The sequence below is a fragment of the Phodopus roborovskii genome, unplaced genomic scaffold (genome assembly GCF_943737965.1).
Source record: "Phodopus roborovskii unplaced genomic scaffold, PHOROB, whole genome shotgun sequence".
Taxonomy (NCBI): Eukaryota; Metazoa; Chordata; class Mammalia; order Rodentia; family Cricetidae; genus Phodopus; species Phodopus roborovskii.
Window position 1 is genome coordinate 595,136 of NW_026126625.1, and position 21,655 is coordinate 616,790.

The following is a 21,655-nucleotide window of genomic DNA, read 5'->3' on the forward strand; positions in this document are numbered from 1 at the left end:
CTTGTCACTGTCGAGGGAATGAACATCCCTCTCCTGTGAAGTCTGGATGTACCACCCATCTCAGCTCATGGTCAAACATCACATCATGAACTAAGTCCACCAGACTGAGCTGTGGGGGTTCTTAAATTAAATTCATTACCAGTTTTTTTCTAGGTTTTTAAACATCAAGTCAAACTCAGAAATAGTAAAGCAAAAACTTACCTTCAAAGTTCAAAAAGTACAGGGACATGGGACATTTGGATCAAGCCAGAAGGGGATATCCAAGTTCAGAACAGGGAATAGTGTCCTGGGTCAATGAAACCCACCAACAAAGAATACAATAAGATCAAAAGCTGAGTGTGACAGATCATCCTGTTACCCAGCACCCAGGAGACAGAGATAGGCAGATCCTAGGAACCCCAGGATCCTAGGATCCTTAAGTATTCAGGTCTGGGTGGTGAAGAAAAGCTGCACTCTAACAGCTACCTTTCAGTTTGGCTTTTGGTTTCGGGAAACTAGAACACAGAATTAAAGATAAAAGTGGAATTACTCTAAAACAACACAATTCTTATCACTACTTAGTGATTAAACTTAGTCCATCACATCCCAGACATGTAAGATGGTGTTGTGACCTTATTTTATTTAGGAGAAACCTGATCTACCCTCATCAGAAGTCTCCTAAAGAGCAAAACATGACTCTCAGTGAATCTTAAGGAATGTTTTCTAAGCAAGAGAAATGCAAGCCCATGCTAAGATTTGAAAAGGTGACCATTTGTTGAACAAGCCAGCACTCATCGGGGAGCCCGCTCACTCTGGCACTGAGTGCTGTAATTTTGTGAGGATTGTGATGGCAAAATTCTTACATAATGGCCCTTGCTTCTGAGTGGCTGGCTATTCAGACAAATATGTGAGTGAGGCTGAATGTGCAGGTGACAACATGCTGGGAACATTTTCAAAGTTCTCTTGTCACTTGTAGGAGCCACCAGGCCATGACTGGAGAGAAACTGACAGCTAGGGACAGTCAGTTCCAAGCAAAGTCATTCAGTGTTTTCCAGGGTTAAAAAAAAATAAAAATAAAACTGGGGGAGTAAATACTGTTTTCTCACAAGTAGTAACACGTTAAGAGAATATCAAAACACGAAGTATACTTAAACATTCTACTTACCTCTGACCCCCCCCCCATTCCCTCTCCATCTCAGGGTGAACCATGGAAAGTGCTATTAAAGAAGATAAATGGAAAGACCTAGAAGGGAAGCACTAATAAAAATAGCATAATCTTTCACCTGTGAGAGCCTCCATTCAGGGTGAAGACCCCTTATCTGAAATACCCAACACCAGACTATTGAGGTTCCACAGTATTTGTAGACATATGAAGAGATACCCTGATCTGGGGGCAGGGCTCAAGTCTAAACAGGCGAGTTCCTCAAATTTCACTCCCTCCTTATACAAAGCCCGAAGGTCACTTCATGCAGCAGTTACACGGGGTCATGGTTATGGGTGGAATTTTCCATTCCTGTCCTTATGGTAGTCCCCCCTTTATGGTGGATCAGAAGTGTGAGGTATTTCAATTTACAAAGCATCTTGGACTTTCAGTCTTAGAGCTAAGGATATCCACCCTGCCCCTGGGATAGACTTTCCCACATCTGTGGGAGTTACAGACCCACACCAATACCACATCCTCAAAACACCCTTTCCTCTCCCACAGAAGTTCCATCTTGGCTTTGTTCTTGTGTCTATCCCTTTTAGTCCCCTCAGTCCATCTCATAATTTGGGACAACACAACAGGGAACAGCAGACAACAATTCTTCAGAAACCACCACCCAGAAACGGGACTGGGATGTAGGGAGGAGATATACATAGACTTTGAAATGTTATCAGAGACTTTCCAATTAAAGAGGCAGTGGTATTTACATGCAAAATCCCTCACCTTAATTTAATTTAAAGCAGAAATAATCACAGGTCAAAAAGAGTAGGAGTGAGGGCAGAAAATGAGCACACCTCAGTGTCAAAAACTTCAAAAAACAAATACAGAAAGGGAAAGGGAAAGTGACAGGGAGGGGACAAATGAATGCTTACAGTCCCACACACAATTCCCTAAAGAAGAAGAAAATGCAGATAAATACAGTCACTAAATATGGAAGGGACCAATCTGAGGGACGATGTGTAGATCTCCCCTCCTGATGAACATCTACAGGGAAGGAAAGGCAGAAGGGTGCCCATAACCCTGGCACCGGGTCTCTGCTGGAAGGAAATGAAACTCAGGGTTGACTTCATACCCAAGCAGCACCAGAGTGTATAGAGTGTCCTAGATCTGAAAGCTGAACCCATTTCACAGGTCCAGAAGTAAAAGTCACACCTGCCAAACAGGCTAAGCGGGTGTGGGGAACTTCACCTCCACAGTTTCGTTCCACCCCAACCGCAATGTATCCCCAGGGTGGAGAAAGCATGCCCAGAAATGGAAAAACAGGCTTCAAACTTGAGCTTGGTGGCAACAGAGAAAGAGGCTTCAAGTAAATCACTCAGAATAACAAAGATGAGAGATGACTTACTTAGATGATAATAAATAGGAAAATTATATGTGTTGGACAACAATAAACAGGGATCCCTAGGGGAAAGGCAAGAAAAGCAAAGACAATGAACTTAGGATATCAGAAAATGTAAAAAAAAAAAAAAAAAAAAAAAAAAAAAAAAAAAAGGATGCAGAAGGTCTCTGTTCCATGGGATTGAATAAAGGTATGTGTTCACTACACAGAGAATAAAAAGGCAACAGGAGGGTGGGGGAGAAGAAGATGATAATTGTGAACCTAAAATTGTAAAAACATCCAACAGAATCCACAGAGAACTAGAGAAACATAAGTTTGCTGAACGGAGATTTAAAAACAAACACAGTGGATTTAGAAATAAACAAGGAATCCAAGCAAAGCAAACAACTGCAGAGTTCAAAGCCAATTCAGGACACAGATAACTGGTGTGCTTAATGCAGAGAACCAAGAGGGAAAAAGTAGACAAAGAGACAATGACAAAAAATGCTGCAATGCATCTAAAGCTGACTCTGTTGGCTGAAAAGTGTGTGTGTGTGTGTGTGTGTGTGTGTGTGTGTGTGTGTGTGTGTGTGTTTCTCTCCAAAGGAGAAGGCATCCACCATGTGGTAAGCTATGTTAGGATTCAGCTATATGCCACATACTAAGAAACCTTTTTCAGTTATTTAGTTTGTAGGCAAATACTTAAAAGGGGCAGGTCTACATAAATGACCAATGATCAAAGACTTGTGTTTCATTGAAGGATATTCTCTACTAAATGTTAATGAAATGAAATGTACTACTTGGTATTTTTTTAGAACATACATGTTGTAAGTTATATCTAGGCTGCTACTTTTCCATGTGTTTAGAAAGAACTCAGAGATGGGCCAGGTGCCCCCAACATAGAGAAGCTAGACTTATAAGAGTTCAAATTATAATCCTTCAACTTCTTGGTAGTACAGGAGAATTCCTACACATCCCTATGGAAAATTCATCTTCAGCACATATTCAATAAACATGTGGTGTGACAGACAGTTCTGTCCTGCTTAAGGCAGGTGTTCTGAGCTCAGTTAAGATAGGCTGCCCTAAACTATGGTACTCAGCAGAGGGAGGGATAGCAAGTGCATTTTAGGTTTATGATGTTTTCAAAATTAAGATGAGTCTGTCATCATAACCATGAGATAGATCAAAAGAGCATCTGTATTTCTGCTACAGCTTCTTTTCCTGTCACTGCAATGAAATACTATGACCAAAATGAAACAAGCAAGAAGTGTTTGTTTTTAAAAGTTCATAGTTCAAGGCCTGCCCATCGTGGCAGAGAAATGAGAGAGGCTTGAAGCAACTGGTCATCTTCTGTCCATAGACAGAAGAGAGCAATGAATGCATGCATGACAATGGAGAGTTTGTCTATTTTATACAGTCTAGAATGCCATGTCCAGGGAACAGTGCCACCCACAGACAAGATGGTACTAAAGAAATTGTAAGATCTAAATGGGAGATAATTAGGTCACAGGGGGAACCATCCTTGGGAGGGATTAATGTAGTTCTCACAAGACTATGTTAGTTCTCATAAGAATACATATAAAAAAGTAAAGCCATTCCATGTGCCTGGCCCTTTTGCCCACAGCCATTTCTCTTTCTGCCTCTCTGCCATGTTGTAATGCAACCAGGGAGATCCTTCCCAGATTCTGGGACCATGTGACCTTTGCAGTGACTTCAATCACTCTAGGCTATCTTATGAGAATAACACAAAACTAGGAAAATTTTTAATTAGTTTAGAAAGTTAAAAAATATGCAGTTCTACACTAAAATGTCACCAAATGATGATACAATATACAATAGCACCTCCTAAAATGAAAGGGCCATCAGTTGTGATGCTAAAAACTGAAAACTAAATAAATAAATAAATAGACTAGATTAGGAAACATTTTGCCCAGAGGGAAGACATGCCAAAGAAACCCTCAACTAAGTTCCCAACTCCCACTGACTTTGCTCAGAGGCCAACTTCTCTCCACAATCCTAGTTACTACCTATGCTAGCAAAGGATTCCTCCTCTGCTCCCCACCAGACTCCTCCAGAGGACACTGCAGAGAAATTTTAAACTGTACACACCTACTTTTTTTGTTTGGAGGCATTTCCTGTGTCCAAACACAGTTTGCTCTGTCACCAGCTTTAAAGTTATCCAAAACTGATACATCCAAGGTCAAACAAAAGTGTTAAAAAAAGAAGTCAAATATGCAGAGCATTTTCATAATTTTAAGTCACGTTGCAGAAGTCTAGTTTGCAGATAATTCAAAAGACGCTTTCGGTACAGAAGAATCACTGTGTCCTCAGGACCAGGAGCCCATACACTGGACCCTAGAGCTATCTTCCTCATTGTTACCCCCACCCTGGTAAGCACCATGTTCTCGGACAACTGAAGTACAGAGATCAGCTTCTCTTCCTAATCCTAGTGATGACCTATGCCTACACGGAGTGCCCCTCTACTCTTAACCAAAGCACACCTTCAACCACACTGTGTCAAGGAGCCATGGCTGTCTCCCCAAGTTTGAGCAGGCCCAGATGCAGCTTCCATCCACTAGCTGGTAGGCTGGATGCCAGTAGCATCTTACCATGCTGCTTCAAAGCTGGGAGGCAATAAGGGCAGCAGCTTTGCCAAGACAGGTGCCAGAGCCCCCACACTGCTGACTGGAGTAGAGACTCCAGAGCACCAGGCCTGTGGCTGTAGTACTGGTTTCCTAGCCTGCCCTCTTCCCCCAGGAGTACCACTCCCACCCATCTCTGAGGCATGTCTCCCCTCATCCCCATCTAATGCTATACCTGGCCAAGGATGAGGAGAACACCTTCCATCTCCAACTCTAAACAGCTTCCCTACCCACCAAGGCTCATCTCTAACACCTCCCACTTCCAGGCTGATGCTTTGCTTCTGGGACACCACACTTGGCTACGTAGAAACCAGACCAGATGCAAGGCTCCACAATGGCTTAGCCCCTGCCTAGCCCAGGATTGAACTCATTCTAATGAATGAATCATGAATGAAAACCTTATAAATGGGCCATCTTCCCGGTTGGGGGTATAGACTCCATAAGGGCTATACCTGTCCCTTTGTATATTGCTTGCATCATCTAAGAAAGTTGTTAAAGTTAGTGAGTCCAGCAGAGACCATGCCTACATCATTTTTAGAAGAAGCCTATGCTGAGAAATTATGAGAATCACCACTACCCCCAAAAAGCATTGAGAAAGATGGATGAAGAAAATGGGTATCTAGTCCTAATCTAACACCTACTTGGCCATTCTTTCAAACACAAGACCTATGACTGTCATCTCACAATGTTTCTACTATACCCAAACCCCATAAATCAGTGGTTCTCATCCTTCCTAATGCTGTGAAACTTTAATAAGGCCCTCATGTTATAGTGACCCCCTAGCCATAAAATTATTTGTTTCTACTTCAAAACTTCAATTTTGCCACTGTGATGAACTATAATGTAATTACCTGTGTTTTCCAAAGGTCTTAGGCAACCCCTGTGAAAGGGTCACTCTATCCTCAAGGGGACTGAGTGTCTTTGCATCCTCACTTGCAAAGGCACTCACTCCGGCTAATGACTCCCTCCCCAAGAGATGGTCAAATTCCTGTTCCCACTGTCTGTTGATACAAATGTGTTTGGAAACAAATTCTTTGCAGATGTAAACAAGTAAAACTGAGGTCACTCGGGGCACACCCTAGCCCCATCTGACCTGTCCTTACAAGATGAGAAACATGGAGGAAATGCCATGTGATGACATACAGGGATGAGCGTGAAACTGCTGCAAGCCAAGGATGGCCAAGGGGTCAAAGGGTCACCTTCAAAAGCTGGAGACACAGGAAGGGCTCCACCCAGAGTCAGAGAGAGAGAGCATGAGCAGTTGGCTTCCGACCTGTGTCCTCCAGGCCTGGGAGGAAATCTGTCCCTCCAAGCCAGCCGGTTTGTGACAATTTATTAGAGTGGCCCTAGGAAGCTGAGACACTCGGTCCCTTCCGTCAGTAGTTCTCAGAGAAACACACCCAGAATGTGTTCATCCTCCTGCTTGTAGCCCATTTCCACTTCGCCACCAGAGGAGACCACAAATCGCTTTCTCTTTACAACAGAAATATTTGTGTAAATAATACTATACTCTTTATGTATAGTTATAGAGTCTATGGTAAAAATTAAAAATAAAACCCTACTTTGCCTAACATCTGAGACACCAAAAATGTTTCAGAACCTCCACAAAAATCGAGGATTTAAATAAAGCATGAAGGGCCTGGCCCTACTCCTGATCAAGAATAAGGTCTTGGGTGAAAAGTGGACCTGAGTTCAAAGACCTATATGGAGAAGGTGAAGAACATAGCTGCATGGTCCACAGAGAAGGACGGTGGGGACAGAGAGAAGGAGGGACTGGGGGGGGGTAATGCAAATACCATCCACAGCACAAGCCTGGCTGGAGTGTGACCAAGTCACCAGTCCCATCCCAGCGGACCCATACCGTGACTGTGATGTCCTGTCAGGGCACCAGTGGGGTCAGAGCCAGTGAAGAGAGGTAGAGGTAAAAGAAATGAATAAGCAGGAGGTGAGGGGCTGAGCCGAGCACCTGTGAGCAGCAAGGCTCAGTTCACTTGCACAAACAGAAGAGCAGCCACAGAGGCCACAGACCTGAACACAGGCACTAGGCTTCCTCACCTGGAATCATACATGCTCCCATTGTCATTTTGATGCTGCCAGCCTTAGGCTCCAGGACACCTTGAGAGAGTTTTACTGGTTGTCCTTTCTGGCACTTATTATGAGACCCCTCCCCAAAGTGTCAGAACGCAAGTAACTATGATTACATATTTTCATATGCTCCCTGGATTAAGGACTGATATGGTTCCATCAGAAAATATGAAGCCTGTTTTTTTCTAAAACAAACAAACAAAAAAAAAATGTGTGGGGGAGGGAGGTAGTAGATTTTGAAAATGGGAGAGAACTGCATGTTTTTCCTTTACTTGTTTTTTTTTTTTTTTTTTTTCCCTCAATATGCACAAAAGCCATATCGGTTCAATAGCTTTTTTCTTTTCTTTTCTTTTTTCTTCAAAATGCTTAGGCCAGAAATGTTTCCATTTGGGGGATTTTTTTTTTAATTTTGAAATATTTACACACATGCAGTGAGCTAGCTAGAGAATGAGAGCCAAGTCTAAACATGCAGTTCATTTATGTTTTTTATACAGTCTCATAAATACAGTCTGCAGGTAGTTTTATACAATATTTTACTGCATCCACATTTTGACCACCTGTCACACATAAGATCAAGTGTAGAATGTTCTGTTCACAGTGTCATGTCGGCACTCCAAAGTTTGAGAATCTGAAGCACTTCAGATCTTAACATCAAAGGTGCTCAAACTGTGCCTTAATTTTTATGTACTTATGATCATTAGTCTAAAAACATCTTCCCACTGCACGCTTCCAGGCTACCTGATCACAGCTGCCAGCTAAGGTGGGGAGGTTCTAGAAGGGAGGCTGCACATTTTGGGGAAGTGTTAATTCTGTGCCCTAATTTCGTCTAGCATGAAAGCAACAAGTACAGACATAACTGCTGTAGGGTGTCTTCCTATAGCCACAAGGGACAGATTCCCAGGGACAGCCCTCATACCAAATCCACAAATGTCCAAATACCTTCTATTAAAATGTTGTGGAAGGACTATGGATAATGTAGCTCCCTCAGTAAAGCTCTTGCTTAGCACACACAAAGCTCTGGGATCATTCCACAGCACTGCATAAAATCAAGCCTGGTGGCACACACTGGTATCCCAGGAATTGAGGAGTGGAAGCAGGAGGAGGATCAGAAGTTCAAAGTCATTGTGGCGACACAGCAAGTTTGAGGTCATCCTGGACTACATGAAATCCCATACTTAAGTAATTTTTTAATAATTTTATTTGTGTAGATATTTTACCTACATATATATGTGTGCATGTGTACTATGTGCATGCCCAGTGCCTTGGGAGGCCAGAAGAGGGCATCAGGTCTCCTGGAAGGGGAGTTTCAGAAGATGGTGAGCCCACATGGGTCCTTCAAATTGTCCTCTGCAAGAGGAGCCAGTGCTAATTGTTGAGCTATCTCTTATCTCTTCAGATTATAAATAACATTTGTTAAAAAGACTTGTGAATGTACACCTGTCTGGTTTGATAATTACTATCACAAGGAGAATAAAATAAAATGAATAGTATTTGAATATGACCTATGTTCATCGCCTGTATGCTTCCAATTACTTATGATAGCTAATTAAATGTGAATACTATGTAAATAGTGGCTACACTATATTGCCTAGGTAACAATGATGAGACAATTAAAGCCTGTATATGTTCAGTTCTGATATGAGCTCTTTTCCATTATTTTTGTTTTGGGATTGGTAGAATCAATGAATAAGGAACCCTGGTATAGAGGGCCAAACTATATTTAAGAAGGCCTATGAACAGATCTTTGAATGACAGGCCCAGGCAAACTGGGGACACAGAGGCAATATTCAAATAGAAAAACCCATTCCACCTATGAATGCAGCATCACTTGGGCTTGACCTGCTGGATGCAGGCTCCATGCACCACTCTGGGCTGGGGTACAAGGCAAGCCTCCCCACTGACTCCTGCCAACTGCCACCTGAAGAATTGTAGAGCTGATCACTGACTTTCTGATCTACTTATACAAATCTCCATAGCTTGGCAAAAGGAAAGGGAAGGTGTTAATTTGTGTTTGGGGTTTCTAAAAGTTATCATCTCTTGGCTGCCTAGGAAAGTGTGTTGTTGGCGTGTTAAGCACACTAACCTATACAAGTATTTATCAGCACTGGAAAGGCAATATACATACTATATAATAAACCAGGAGCCATGTCCTATATATTTTTTTAACATAAGGACAGGAATGTCTTGTCTGAAGCTCTTCTATATCTATTTCAAGGCACATAGTTCCATTGAAGTCTTTTCTTCCCAATTCTCATATTGTTAAAAGAAAAACAAACAAAAAACAAAAAATAAAATAAATCCTTAGCCTACATTTCAAGAGGCACCTTGACTCAGTTCAGTTGTGGAATGTGCTGTGGACCCCACACATGCATAGCTTCAATGGCTAAGGTTGGTGGATGTGTGTCAGCTGACTAAGTACTTGGCTATCATACACAAAACCCTGGATTTGACCCCAGCACTGGAGAAAAGCAGGCAAGGTGGAGCACACCTCTAATCCTAGCACTTAGGAGGTACAGATAGAAAAATCTTTCTCAGCTACATAGCAAGTTCAAAGCCAGCCTGGAATATATAAGACTAATAGCAAGGGAGAAAAGGAGTGGGTGCCATGCTGGAACACATGCAAATTATAAACATTATCTCATAAGACACAACACATTCCCAGGGCTTGAAGAATGATATAGCCCAAGGATGATGTCTGCCACAACCAATGATATACAGTTATACCTGCAGATGACTGCTGAACCTTGCATGCATTCACTTAGGAAGGCCTTCAAGGAGGAGAGTCAAAGTGACCACAGACCCAGGTGAGCCCCAGACACCCCTGAAGATCAAGGAGACTAGCGCTGAAGCCATGGCCAGCCTGGATGCTGGGGGATTGCTATAGATGGCTCTATAGATCTACTTCAAATAATTCTGACCCAAAAAGCTAATGGAGAGCTTAAGTAAACAGCATCATTCTTGATTTTACAGATTGGATCACAATAATTGAATCTTACGTAAGAAAAAAAAAAACCATATGGGTCCAGCTGTGTAGAAATTTTCATCTTCATTAAGGGAATTCTTAGCAGAGTAAACACACAATTTCAGGTACAGTATTTTAAAGCTTATGTAATCAGCCCAGGGCAGTTTTCCAACTTGCTTTTATCCAAGGTGGTAATTTCTCATTCTCATCAGCAGAAGATGGGAGAGCAAATCCAACAATTAGATAAAGAGCATGCCTGCTTTACATAAGCCTTTTCCAAAGGAGGGAAAAGACAATAGCCATCCTCTATGAATAATTTACAATAGTCTTTAATTGAAAAACATCATGTGACACTATTCTCCTACCAAGCCTGCAGGTACATAGAGTAGAAGTGAGACCCATCTCTCCCTTTGGGGGATTTCTGGGATGTGTGGCCAGTGGTGTTAGGAGTGGCCTGCCCCTTTTCTATTCTAGGCCTTGCCCTCAGAACTGTTTACTGAATGTCTGTTGGGACCCTGCTTATTTCTCCTAATGCTACAAAACCAGAAGCTTGGGTGCCTGTAGAGAGAGACTGTATAGGCTTTAAGTGTGTGATGGCTTAGAAATGAAATGTTTCCTTAGGCTAGTGGTTCTCAACCTTCCTAATGCTGTACCCCTTTAATACAAGTCCTTACATCGTGGTGACCCCCAACCAAAAAGTTATTTCATTGCTATTTCATAACTGAAATTTTGCTACTGTTATGAATTGTGTTATAAATATCTGATATGTAAACAATGAAAGGACTGTTTGACCCCCCCCCAAGGGGTTGTGACCCACTGGGTGAGAACTGCTGCCTCAGGCTCCTGTGTTGAATGTGCCGGTACTATTCTAGAAGGTGGTAGAAACTTTAGGGAGTGGAGCCTAGTTAGACAAATAAGTCACTGAAGGCGCCTTTGAAGATTATACCCGGTTCTCAGTCCTTCCCTCACTTCCTGCTTCCACACACGCCCACATCCATGATGTCCCACACAAATGCATTGTGTTCAGTGACCATGAACTGAACCCTCTGGAAAAGGGAGCAAAATAAATCTCCTCTTTTGCAAGTTGGTCTCCCACATATTATATAACAAAAAAAGTAATTAATATAAAAGATATCAAGGAAGATCCCCAAGGGACAGCAAAGTTCATCATCCAGAGACACAAAGCTGCCCTGAAGGGCAACTTGCCAGATAAACTAGAGTCAGCTCCCTCACTGCACAGTGCCCAGGGGAGTGTAGAGAGGAGATGAGCAAAGGTAGCACTGGTAGGACAAGTCTCACACTCCCCCAGAGTTTAGACTGGGCTCCTGTAGCGGCACAGCAATAAGCTGCCAGTACTTGGCCCTTGTGCCATGCACTAAAGATGTGGCAGGCAGACTCACCACTGGCTATTCCAATGTGTTCACAGCTAGATCCTGCTCTAAGGGTTTTCAGAGAGTTCATCGTAACGATTTAACTAAAAATCAATGCAGTCAGTGCTTGCTTCGATTCCTTACCAGGTAAATCAAAAGTCACTTTGCTTGTCACACGCCTGGGGAACAGAGTGCCAGAGAGTAATGGCCAGCTATTTATGGAGGAAAGAGGAAGCAAAGAAAAGGGTGTGCTCACACGTTACCTTCCTCCACCAAAAGTAGGGCCATTTATAGGGCATGTTGCCTTTTGCTTTAAAATATTTTCAATATGTGACTTTTGTTTAAACCCAGGAAAGCTCTTAACAGTCAACTAGCATACCTTAAACAGTGAGATTGTTATTTCAAAGTCTGGAGATAATTGTCCCATGACTGGAGATGCATCTGGGTGGGTACCGCCATTGTTATGAAAGGAAGTGACCAACCAGGTCCTCAGACAGGAAGGGTTTCCATTTACCTGGGAACTAGACTCAAAGTCATAAGAAGACCTTGGGAGTTTCTGGATGTTGAGGTTCTGTCCACCACCAAGGGGATGTTTCCTGTCTCTGTTGTCACTGGAAAGCCCAGAAGAGGGTTCCCCAGACTGGCTCACTGCAGGTCAGAGCCACAGAGAATCCAATGCTTCTAATAGTGTCACCAGAGGGTCAGTAGACTTTGGGCAATCCATTGCATCTGAATGGGATTGGGAAACCTTACCTGGAATATACACTACAACCAATTCACCAGCAGGAACCCATTTCCTTCTTTTCCCTTCCCAAGGGCAGGATCACCAGGCCTAGGGGCAGGAAAGCTATAATGTAAAGACTACACACCGGAGGGCAGTGGGCAGAAGCTGAGCTCCTGAATGCATCCTTGCAGTCTGGAGTAGAGAGAATGAAGACGCTGGATGGGAAACAAGACTGTGTCAACAGCGCCTGGTTCTGCTGCGGAGAATTAAAAGTTATGGTGGGAGATGTGTACATCAAATGTTTGTAGAGCCTGGTTACTGCGGCCAGAAGCATCAAGCTGAAGTTGGGGAGCAGTCCAACCCTGAGCCCTTCTGGGCCACCAGGCTGAGCTTCCAGGTTTCTTGTCTGGTACAATGTTGCCTAAAGGGCAGCATATGTTCCAGACATATGTCCCTTGATCCTCTCCCTCCTGACATCTCAAGATCCCCTAAAGTGTCCATCCAATCCTATGACCACAGAAGTAGAACAGGCTATAGGAACTAAGTTATCAGTTTTGGAAACAGAAGACCAGGCTATACACAAGATCCCAAATCCTCAAGTTCCCACTGGTACTTAGGTCAACGGTTAGGCTTACCCCATTCCTGCTAAAGCACTCAGTGACTATGGTACCCTATAAAAGCTACCCTACCACATGTCCATTTATTTAGACCTCTGAGCTACCCATGAAGATATATTAGCTCCATTTTTTAGATGAGAAAACTGAGGCTCAGATAATTCAAATCATCCACATTCAAAACCAGTGTTAAGTCAGCTCAGCCTCCTGTCATTAGTCTTTGCTACCACATAGCCATAACCAAAGTGAAAGAAAGGACTTCCCAGGGTGAGCCCATTAACACACTAGTCTCTTAGTCATCAGTTCTTCCCACCTGAAGTACCCATGGCCCATAAAATGACATGCATAAATGCCCATCGATGTGGTGGTTCCCTTATATATACACACTTGCCTCGTTTTTAGAATTTTTAATATAAATTGTTATAACAAGCAAGTAAAAGAACCAGCAGACATGATTTAACTAACATTCAAAACGATTTTTTCCCTCCCAGATACAAGTGTTTATTCAGAAGTTTAATGTCTTGTGTCTGCAACTTACTAAACCAAAGTCAGAGCCTTACTGAAATCATTTTATTATTCAGTGGTTGGGGTTGCAACACCACTATATCTTCAGGATATAGTTAGTATACACTGCTGTGTTGATAATAATGGCTAATATGTACTGGGCACCTAGTACATGCCAGATGGAATCCAAAATGCTTTACAGGTCCCAAAGCAGTAAACCCTCCCAGTATCACAGGGATTGCAATCATCCTAAGTTTAAAAGGAAAAAAAAAAAAGCAAGGAAAAGACAGGTTAAGTCACTGGCCTAAAGGTCAGAGAGACAGAAAGGGACAGGATACAGAAGGAACCCCAGGTCTTCCAATAATAGTCATCCAATAAGCCACCACTATCAGAGAAGGGTCTTTTTCCATCTTGGACTTTAATTCACTTAATGCGAGGTTTAATCACTTGACAAGTAATATCTCTCATGGCTGCCTTTATGCACTTTTTTTTTTTTTTGCAACACATCAAATTCATTTATCTTACAGAATCCAGGTCAATAATTACCCTCCTGTAGACAAAGAAGCAGGCAAAGCAAAGACAAAACAAATAACAGCAGGAAGCAAGGGTATCTTTCCAGGGTACAAACTACCAGTAGCATTTCTAAGAGGCAATAAATTATAGCCAGAGTTGTCTCCAAAAAGCCTGGAGCCTAAACCCATATGAAGACATACAAACAAAAATTATTATTAACGAATTGAGAGTGTAGCTCAGTGATAGAGCACTTTTCTATCATGTGCAAGGTCCTGGGTTCAATCCCTAGCACTACAGTGAAACAATCTACAAAACCCCATTACAAATTTTTTTTTCAAAAAAAAAAAGGGGGGGGAGTCTAGGCCATTCAGAATTGTCCAGATATGTATGCAAACAATTTAGAGCATGCAACCATGCACAGAAAATGAGTACTTTATGCAAAGTAGCAGCATCATGAAGGTTATTACCATGGCTCTTCCTCCTAGGAATGTGCTTATTAACTGATACAGCCTGTGAAATTTGTGCCCTTTAAATATGTGTTGATACTGGGAGTCTCACTAGAGATGTGGCCCTTAAAGAACCAAATTCTCCTCCTGTTCAAAGGAGACTCTATCTTCATCGTTTTTGTAGCAGTGCACTTACACATACCCTGGCCACACTGTTAGGTGAGCAAGGCCTAGAGCCTCAGAGTAGAGTCTCCAAGTCTGCCATCAGATCTGTAAAACAAACTCAGAGGACTTCCTGCTGGAACTCTGCCTGCAGTTGTTGGTTCATGAACCACACAGAAGGAACCTGATGCAGTCTGCCACAGGAAGAAGCCCTTCCAGCAGCAGGTAGGAGGAGTCAAAAAGGCAGAGGATCCATCTTCAAGGCAGGGCAGTACCACAAAGCAAGAATGCTGGACCTTTTGTATAATGTATCACAATTGAATGGAGTTGGGGGCAGGGTTAACAAAACCCAGGAAAGAAATCTTGCTCACTGCACAAGTAACCATTTAGATTCTTCTATTGTTAAAGCACAGGCACCCCTCCTTACATGCACCCCAAAGAAACAAAGGTATGCATGTACACAAGCCTGGTCGAGGAGAATGTACAGAAATACACCTTTTCCTTAAGGAGTATGAGTTAAACATGTTAAACCAAGCTATAAGGGGAAAAAACAACTTCAGAGTATTTTTGTTGTTGTTTTACTACCTGGGGCTATATAGTAGTTATGTAAATAGTATGGAATTTATCAATATGAGTAGCCATGAGTGTATAAAATAATTTGATTAAGTAAAACAGTTACTAATTTGACAAGGACTTTACAAAAATATTCTTCAGCTATCAGCTTCTAGACCAGCTATGCAAGAACCTAGCTTCAAAAAGATGCTTCTTCAGAAAAAAAAAGAAAGTATCAACCATAGCAGCTAACTGTAAACCTACTGAAATGTCCTCTGGCCTAAAAATAAGTGACTATCAAGCAGAGAGACAGTGCGTCATTAGCCACACTCAGTCATCTATGTCATTACTCTGTAACCACAACCTCAAACACACTTCTGCATAACTTAAATAGGAAAAGGCCTACCTCTGCTTCACAGGGGTCCCCTGAAGTTCCCAGAGACTACCAAGGGCCTTTATTCCCTATGCATCCTGAAGCAATTCTAAAGCATCTCTCATGAGCTTCATTCAAAGCTGCCTAAAGTGTCAGCAGTTTTAATTTCCTGTGCACATCCTTATCTCCCCAAGTCCTCAGTAAGTCCATAATATATACAAACCTGTCTCTTCAGGGTTGCCAGGCTTGCCACATCTCAGTAAGCCTCCATAATGCACAGATAAATCTACACAAATGGCTTTCTCTACAGCTAGTTCCCACATGCCTGGTCCATCTTTCAACAGACCAAGACTTCCACAGCAGTTATATCCCTGCAAATAGGGTATTAAGGATAGGAGTCACTGGTAGCAAACAGCCAGGTACCAGCAATACACATGGCCTTGTCTTGGACAATATAGGTAAGGCATAATGAGCATTAAACTCAGCATGCCTCTTCTATATCTATAGATAGATCATAGCCAACCTAGCTGTTGAAAATTACAACCCAACATTGTTCTGAGTGCTGATTTTAGAGTTCCTGGCTAAGCTGGGTTGTACCTGGATTACCTTATCTATATTGTCTTACCAGAATCTGGCACAAATGTCAGAGTCCCTCTTCACTTCCTGGAAGACCACAAAACCCAAGCAAAAACTTGCAGGTTCCCAGACTAGAATGCCTTGTTATGTACAATTCTTTGAGTCTCCTCCACAGGCAGGTTTTTGAGAGAAGCCAATCAATGAAAATCTCAATCTCCCAGTCTCTCTCCCTTTTCTTCCCCTCCCCTCTCTTCTTTTTGTTCTCTCTCCAACCCTTTCCCTTTCCTATTCCCCACCCACCCCTTTCCCCCTCTTCCTTATCCCCTTTTAACACCCCACCTCCACCCCAAGGGCACACACAGGAGTCCTATTTTGCAGGGTCACTTCTCAAATCACAAGCCACTTCCTGCCTCACTTCTGCAGTTGGGAAATCGACACCACTGTTGCTGGGGACACACTAAGGACAACAAGAAATCTGTCTCTCCAGAATGAAAGAGAAAAATGAAATGATGCTTCCCAACACTTAAAATCAGAAAGGCACCCAAGGACATTAAGAAACACAAGATAGCTGCATGCACTTTAGACATCAAATAGGAAATAATGCCACTGTCATCCAAGTTGCAGCCATCCTCCTTAAGGAGAAAGGAATTCGGCCAGCAATGTCTCATAGCAAGCCCTTCATCTGGTGTCTGAAATCACTTTCTCAGGAGAGCATGCTGATTGACACTAACTAGATCACCTGGTGCACACCCCTTGCGCATGGACCACCCGTGTTTCTCACAGACTGAGGTCTCAGGTTTCCTAGGAAAGATGCTATAACATTTTAAAAGGGACAAAACTGCCTTTCCCTTGACCCTTCTGTAATAAATGATTTCCTCAAACATCCAGACAGAAATCTCCTGTGGCTGACAGAAAACCAAAACTTTCTCCACCTGCCCAAAAGAGAGAGGAAGAGTAGTCTCTTAAAAGAACCTGAAGAGCAAAGTCCAGTAGGAAGCTGACTGGGCCAATCCTGGTAGCTACCTAGTCTTCACATGAGGTTCATATAGTAAAGGGAAGTCAGGGGCAGCGGGGCCCAGTAGAGCCCCGAGATAATGCTCACAATGCTACTGATCAAAAGTAATTCAATTTCCTTGGCTTGGCCTGTCCTCTCCTGGTTCCTAGGCCTCCATCTGCTTTATGTGAGACACCTGTTGGTTCCTGTTACCCTCTACTCACCTCCCCCAGGAGACTTTCCATCAGGGACAGAAGTGTCCAGATGCCACCAGCAGGAGGACTGAATACCTCCTGCCTTTTCCTTGTCCTGAGATTCATGGTAATCACTCATCTCCCAGGGCCAGCCCTGCCTGGGGAAGTTTCAATGGTAGAAGCACTTGCTTTTTAACTTCCCAAAAAGAACAAGGCCACTGATCTGCTTGAGGAGCGGCAGCTTCACTTCCTTTAAAACCCTTAAAGTCACTACAAGCAAAAGCCCCTAAGCTCAGGCATTCATCATTCCAGGGATGAAAAGTACAGCCTTGCTGTTCGCCACATGTGAATAATGCACTCTTAAGCAAAACTGGTTCGAGGCAAAGGAATTGTTTGTTATACAAGAGTCAGCTGTTGATAGACTCATTGCCTCCTTTTACATGAAGCCCCAGTTAGATATAACAGTTTGCATGTGCTACAGATTCACACCTATCCGTATTAAACATGCATTTGCCTCTAGTAACACATGTACCTTCTAAGTATTTTAACAGCTAAATCACCCCTAAAGAAGCTACCCCTCCAAACATCATCATCACCAAGCAAATCCATAAGTTTGCAGTATAGTATTATAACTACAGACAAAATGAACTCAGGTGATAGAACAGAACACGTTTGGCCTCAGAGTTCAGTGACAATATATATGCACAAGGCTGTTCATCAAGGGAAGGGCAACAGAAATGAATTTGGTTTCTTAAATACCCTGGAGTTCTGTCATCCCAGGAACAAAATCACAATCACAGATGTCCCAGTCCCAGTGCCCTCCCCACCCCAACCCCAGCCACCAATAACTAATTCTAACCAAGCACTACTTCACTTCAGCTTAGCCTGTAGGAGCCTTAGGTAATAGTTAATAGTACTGGGTACTCAAGAGTCTGGCCCTCGTTAACTTTAACCCAGGGCCAGGAATGAGGGATTTGTGATAACATAAGGATACACATGGCTCTATCTCTAGATGTGGTTATCCAACTGCTTTTGAAATCTTGTCCCATTCGATCTCCATCAAACGTGCTCACTAACACTTAAAATCTATGACATTTGATTCCAGTTTCAGGTCAATAGCCAAGTAAGGGTTTAACACTATGCACTCTGAGGCATCGTCTCCTGTTAAGACAGAACAGGTCTGGAAGTGCACTGTCTGAAATTCAAGTGTGGACCACCTGGGCACTGCAGGGGAAAGCAACAAAGTAGGTACTTGACAGTGCTGAGTCATTACAAGCAGATTCTTTGGTTATAGTTGGCGTCCATGTGCCTTTTGAGCATCAATAATCCCTTTCTAGAGGCAAATAAAATAGATACATATTGTAAGTAGTGATCCACTCCCCGTGTGGGCCAGAGCGACCACGGTAGGGACTTAAGATAGAACTACACAAACTCACAGCTGCTCTCCAGGTACTGTAACTTTATCCCCACTCTGAAAGATGGCTATTGGGATCTGGGTGGGACTATTCCCCCGCAGCAACCACTCAGATCAGGGCCACACTCCGGCGCCTTTTACTCTAAGCTGTTTAATTCCCCGGCAATTGGCGGATGGAGAAAGAGCCTGGGGAAAAATGATGCATAATGATTCGTTCTCGGGGCGGATGAAACAGAGAGTAGAGGACATAGGATGCTAACTGGCTTTTCCTCCATGTGCCGGTCACCTGAACCGTGATGCCTTTTCAGTCTCCAAGGAGGATTCCTGACCTGAACTCGCCATCTGGCTCGGTTTTCAAAAGGGAAGAAGAAACAGTTTCCTGCCCACCTGCCCGCGGCATCTCCACTCGGACAACCCCCGGCCCGGCCCCCAGCCCCTGCCAAGCGCAGGAGCTGCTGCCGGCATCCACGGTCCCGCCCGCTCCGGGCCGGCAGCTCCCCCGGCGGCCGCCTCTGCACCAGTCGCCAACCTCCGCGCCCGGCCGAGGTCATGCCCGCCTGCCCCCGGCGCCGACGAGGCCCCCTCCCGGTGCCAGGCAGCAAGCGGAGAAGCGCCGACAGGGAAGGGGGTCCGAGGCAGAGTTGGCACACGGACTCACCAGGTAGGCGCCCACCGTTCCCTGCGCCAACATCAAGGCGCACTCAGACACCAGGAAGATCTTGATGTTGGAGAAGCAGGACACCTTCTTTTTCTTCTTCTTGTTTCTCTGCGCCTCGTCCCCCTGCAGCTCGCCGCTCCGGCCGCCGCCCGATGAGCCTCCCGGCTTCTTCCCCTGCATCTTTTCCCCGCCGCCGCTGCCGCCGCTGCCGCCGCTTTCCCGCTCGCCCCGGGTGTCGTGGCCGTTGCAGGGTGGGGGTGCGCGCCGCGAGGCTGCGTGCTGTCCCCGCCCCGGACCCGCGGCGGCCGCCCCCGTCCTGCCGCGGCTGGAGAGGTTGAAGGCTCCGCTCCTCGCCGCCGCCGCCGCGCTCGCCCCCTTCCTCCTCCTCCCTCTCCTCCTCCGCCCTCCCCTCGCCACCTCCTCCAGCTCGGCTGTGCCAATCACAGGGACTCCTCGCGCCGCCCGCCGCTACCGCCGCTTCGCCTCCCTCAGACGCCCGCCGCTGCCTTCACCCGCTCCCCCGGCCCCCGGCCTCGCTTGCTTTCACCCCTAGCGCCCCAAATCCTGGCCACGGCCTGATCGCCGACTTGAGCCTCGGCCGGGCCTCTACTAACTGCGGCTTCGCCTCTGGGAGGCACGAGGGGACCTATTTGGGGCATTGGGGGCTGGCTGATGGTCACGGCCCACGGGGTTCTAGCTGTCCTGAGAAATTGCAGAATCGGGGAGTCCTGGTGGGGTGGGAGGCTGAGCGAGGAATGAGCTACCCGGCCACTAGGAGGCACTGTGGAGTCCTGGGTGCCACAGCGGAAACTGGGTGGTAGGTAGTGCAGTTAGCAATGGCACAGAGATGGTGGTGCCCAGGCACCCTACTTATAGTGCCGGTACCTAATGCTTAGGTACCCAAGTGTTAGGGCGTGTGGGGAGCAGCTGCTTTCATAAAGAGAGAATCGCTGGTACTGGTGCTGAGTTTGGTTTGGTTCGGGGTTTTCTGGGGACAGTTGTTGCTCTCTGGGGCTCACTCCAGAAGATACCAGAGGTCTGCCAGCGGCTTCTTGGGTCTGCCAGTCTCTGCTCCTGCACTCGGTGGTGGCTATTGAACCTGTCTAAATCGCCCATTCCCCGCAAATGGGAGAAAGAAACAGAGAGCAGGGAAGTTAGATCTTAAGGGAGTCTTTGACTGGTGATCTCCTCCGCCCCCAAGCCAGGGACTACGGGCGGCTGCAGGTCGCAAGGACCCCAGCAGAGGGCCTTGCTTAGTTCTCCAGCTGCTTGCAGTCGGAATTCAGGAAGCAGCAAGCCTCAAGCCTGTCTTGTCCCCACCCATCTCCTGACTATGTGGCTCTCTCCCTGACCCTGACCCTGACCCTGTAGCAAGCAGCGCCCAATTGTCCTCACCCACAGCATTCCCTGGGACTTTGGTTCACAAGGCACTTCTGATAGGATCTACCAGTTGCAGTAGCAGCGTTTGGAAGCTAAGGGCAAAGTGGACTGGAACAAGAAACATCTAGCAACCGAAAGTCCAAGCCCGTTTGGAAAACTTTACTGGTCATATCAAAGAAGAGACCCGCTGTTCCCTGGGGTCTATATTCCAGTGCCAAGGTTCTCATTTAAAAGTGCATAGCAATTAGCATTGCCATAATTTCTACTTTCAGAGAAATTGAGTAAGAATAGACAGTAGTGGCACACTGGGGGTGTGTTGTTTGCCTTACCGTTTAAATATAAATTGCTTCATCTGTCTTCCAGACATGACCTCACCTAGTCTTGGTGTGGTTTTCAATGTGCTTCTCCTTGTCTGGGGTAACTTCTGCCCAAATTACTCCCTGGCATCAGTAGCTACACTGTTCTCCATCAACGGTATTGTAACTGGAGTTGTTAGGGTCAAAGCCTGGGCCACAGGCACCCCTAACAATTGAGACCCAGCAAGTAACAGTCATAATAAGCACAGAAGAGAGATTCGTGGTGGTTACTCTGGGAAGAATTAACTAGATCAATCTAGTGATCTCCCCTGACCCGACTGCATCTTCTGTGTTCTATATGCACTTTAGCTTTAGAGTACAAAAACATTATGCATCACCAAGTTGTCCTGGCCAAGGTATAGTCCTGCCCATCTTTAACCCATGATCTGAGTTCCACTCTCCATGCAATGGTCTGACAAGTTGTCCGAATGCTGTGGAATATCTTCCTGGTAGACAACATACTCCTGTGGCTAGCATGCTGTTCTTCCCCTGGCATGAGGTCGGTAGGGAAATTTCAGTTCCTTCAGGACCATTAATTCAATAGTTTGATTGCCAAAGGAAAGAAACAGGAGTGTCTCCAGGCTCCTGTCCAGGCCTATTATACCATGGTTAAAATCCTTACTGCCTGGCTGTCT

The 21,655-nt window shown here is 44.8% G+C and overlaps 1 protein-coding gene across 2 annotated transcripts in view; it reads right to left on the minus strand.

The window, feature by feature from the left end:
• The window catches only part of Slco3a1 (solute carrier organic anion transporter family member 3A1), a 272,508-nt gene extending 252,847 nt beyond the window's left edge, over positions 1-19,661 (minus strand). The window contains exon 1 of one of the 2 annotated variants that reach the window (XM_051206637.1): positions 19,285-19,660. In XM_051206637.1, the coding sequence (XP_051062594.1) occupies positions 19,285-19,464 (180 nt within the window). In that variant the 5' untranslated portion in view covers positions 19,465-19,660. Of the gene's footprint in view, positions 1-19,284 lie in introns of both variants that reach the window. The other variant, XM_051206636.1, reaches the window with a different exon arrangement.
• Positions 19,662-21,655: the final 1,994 nt, after the last annotated feature.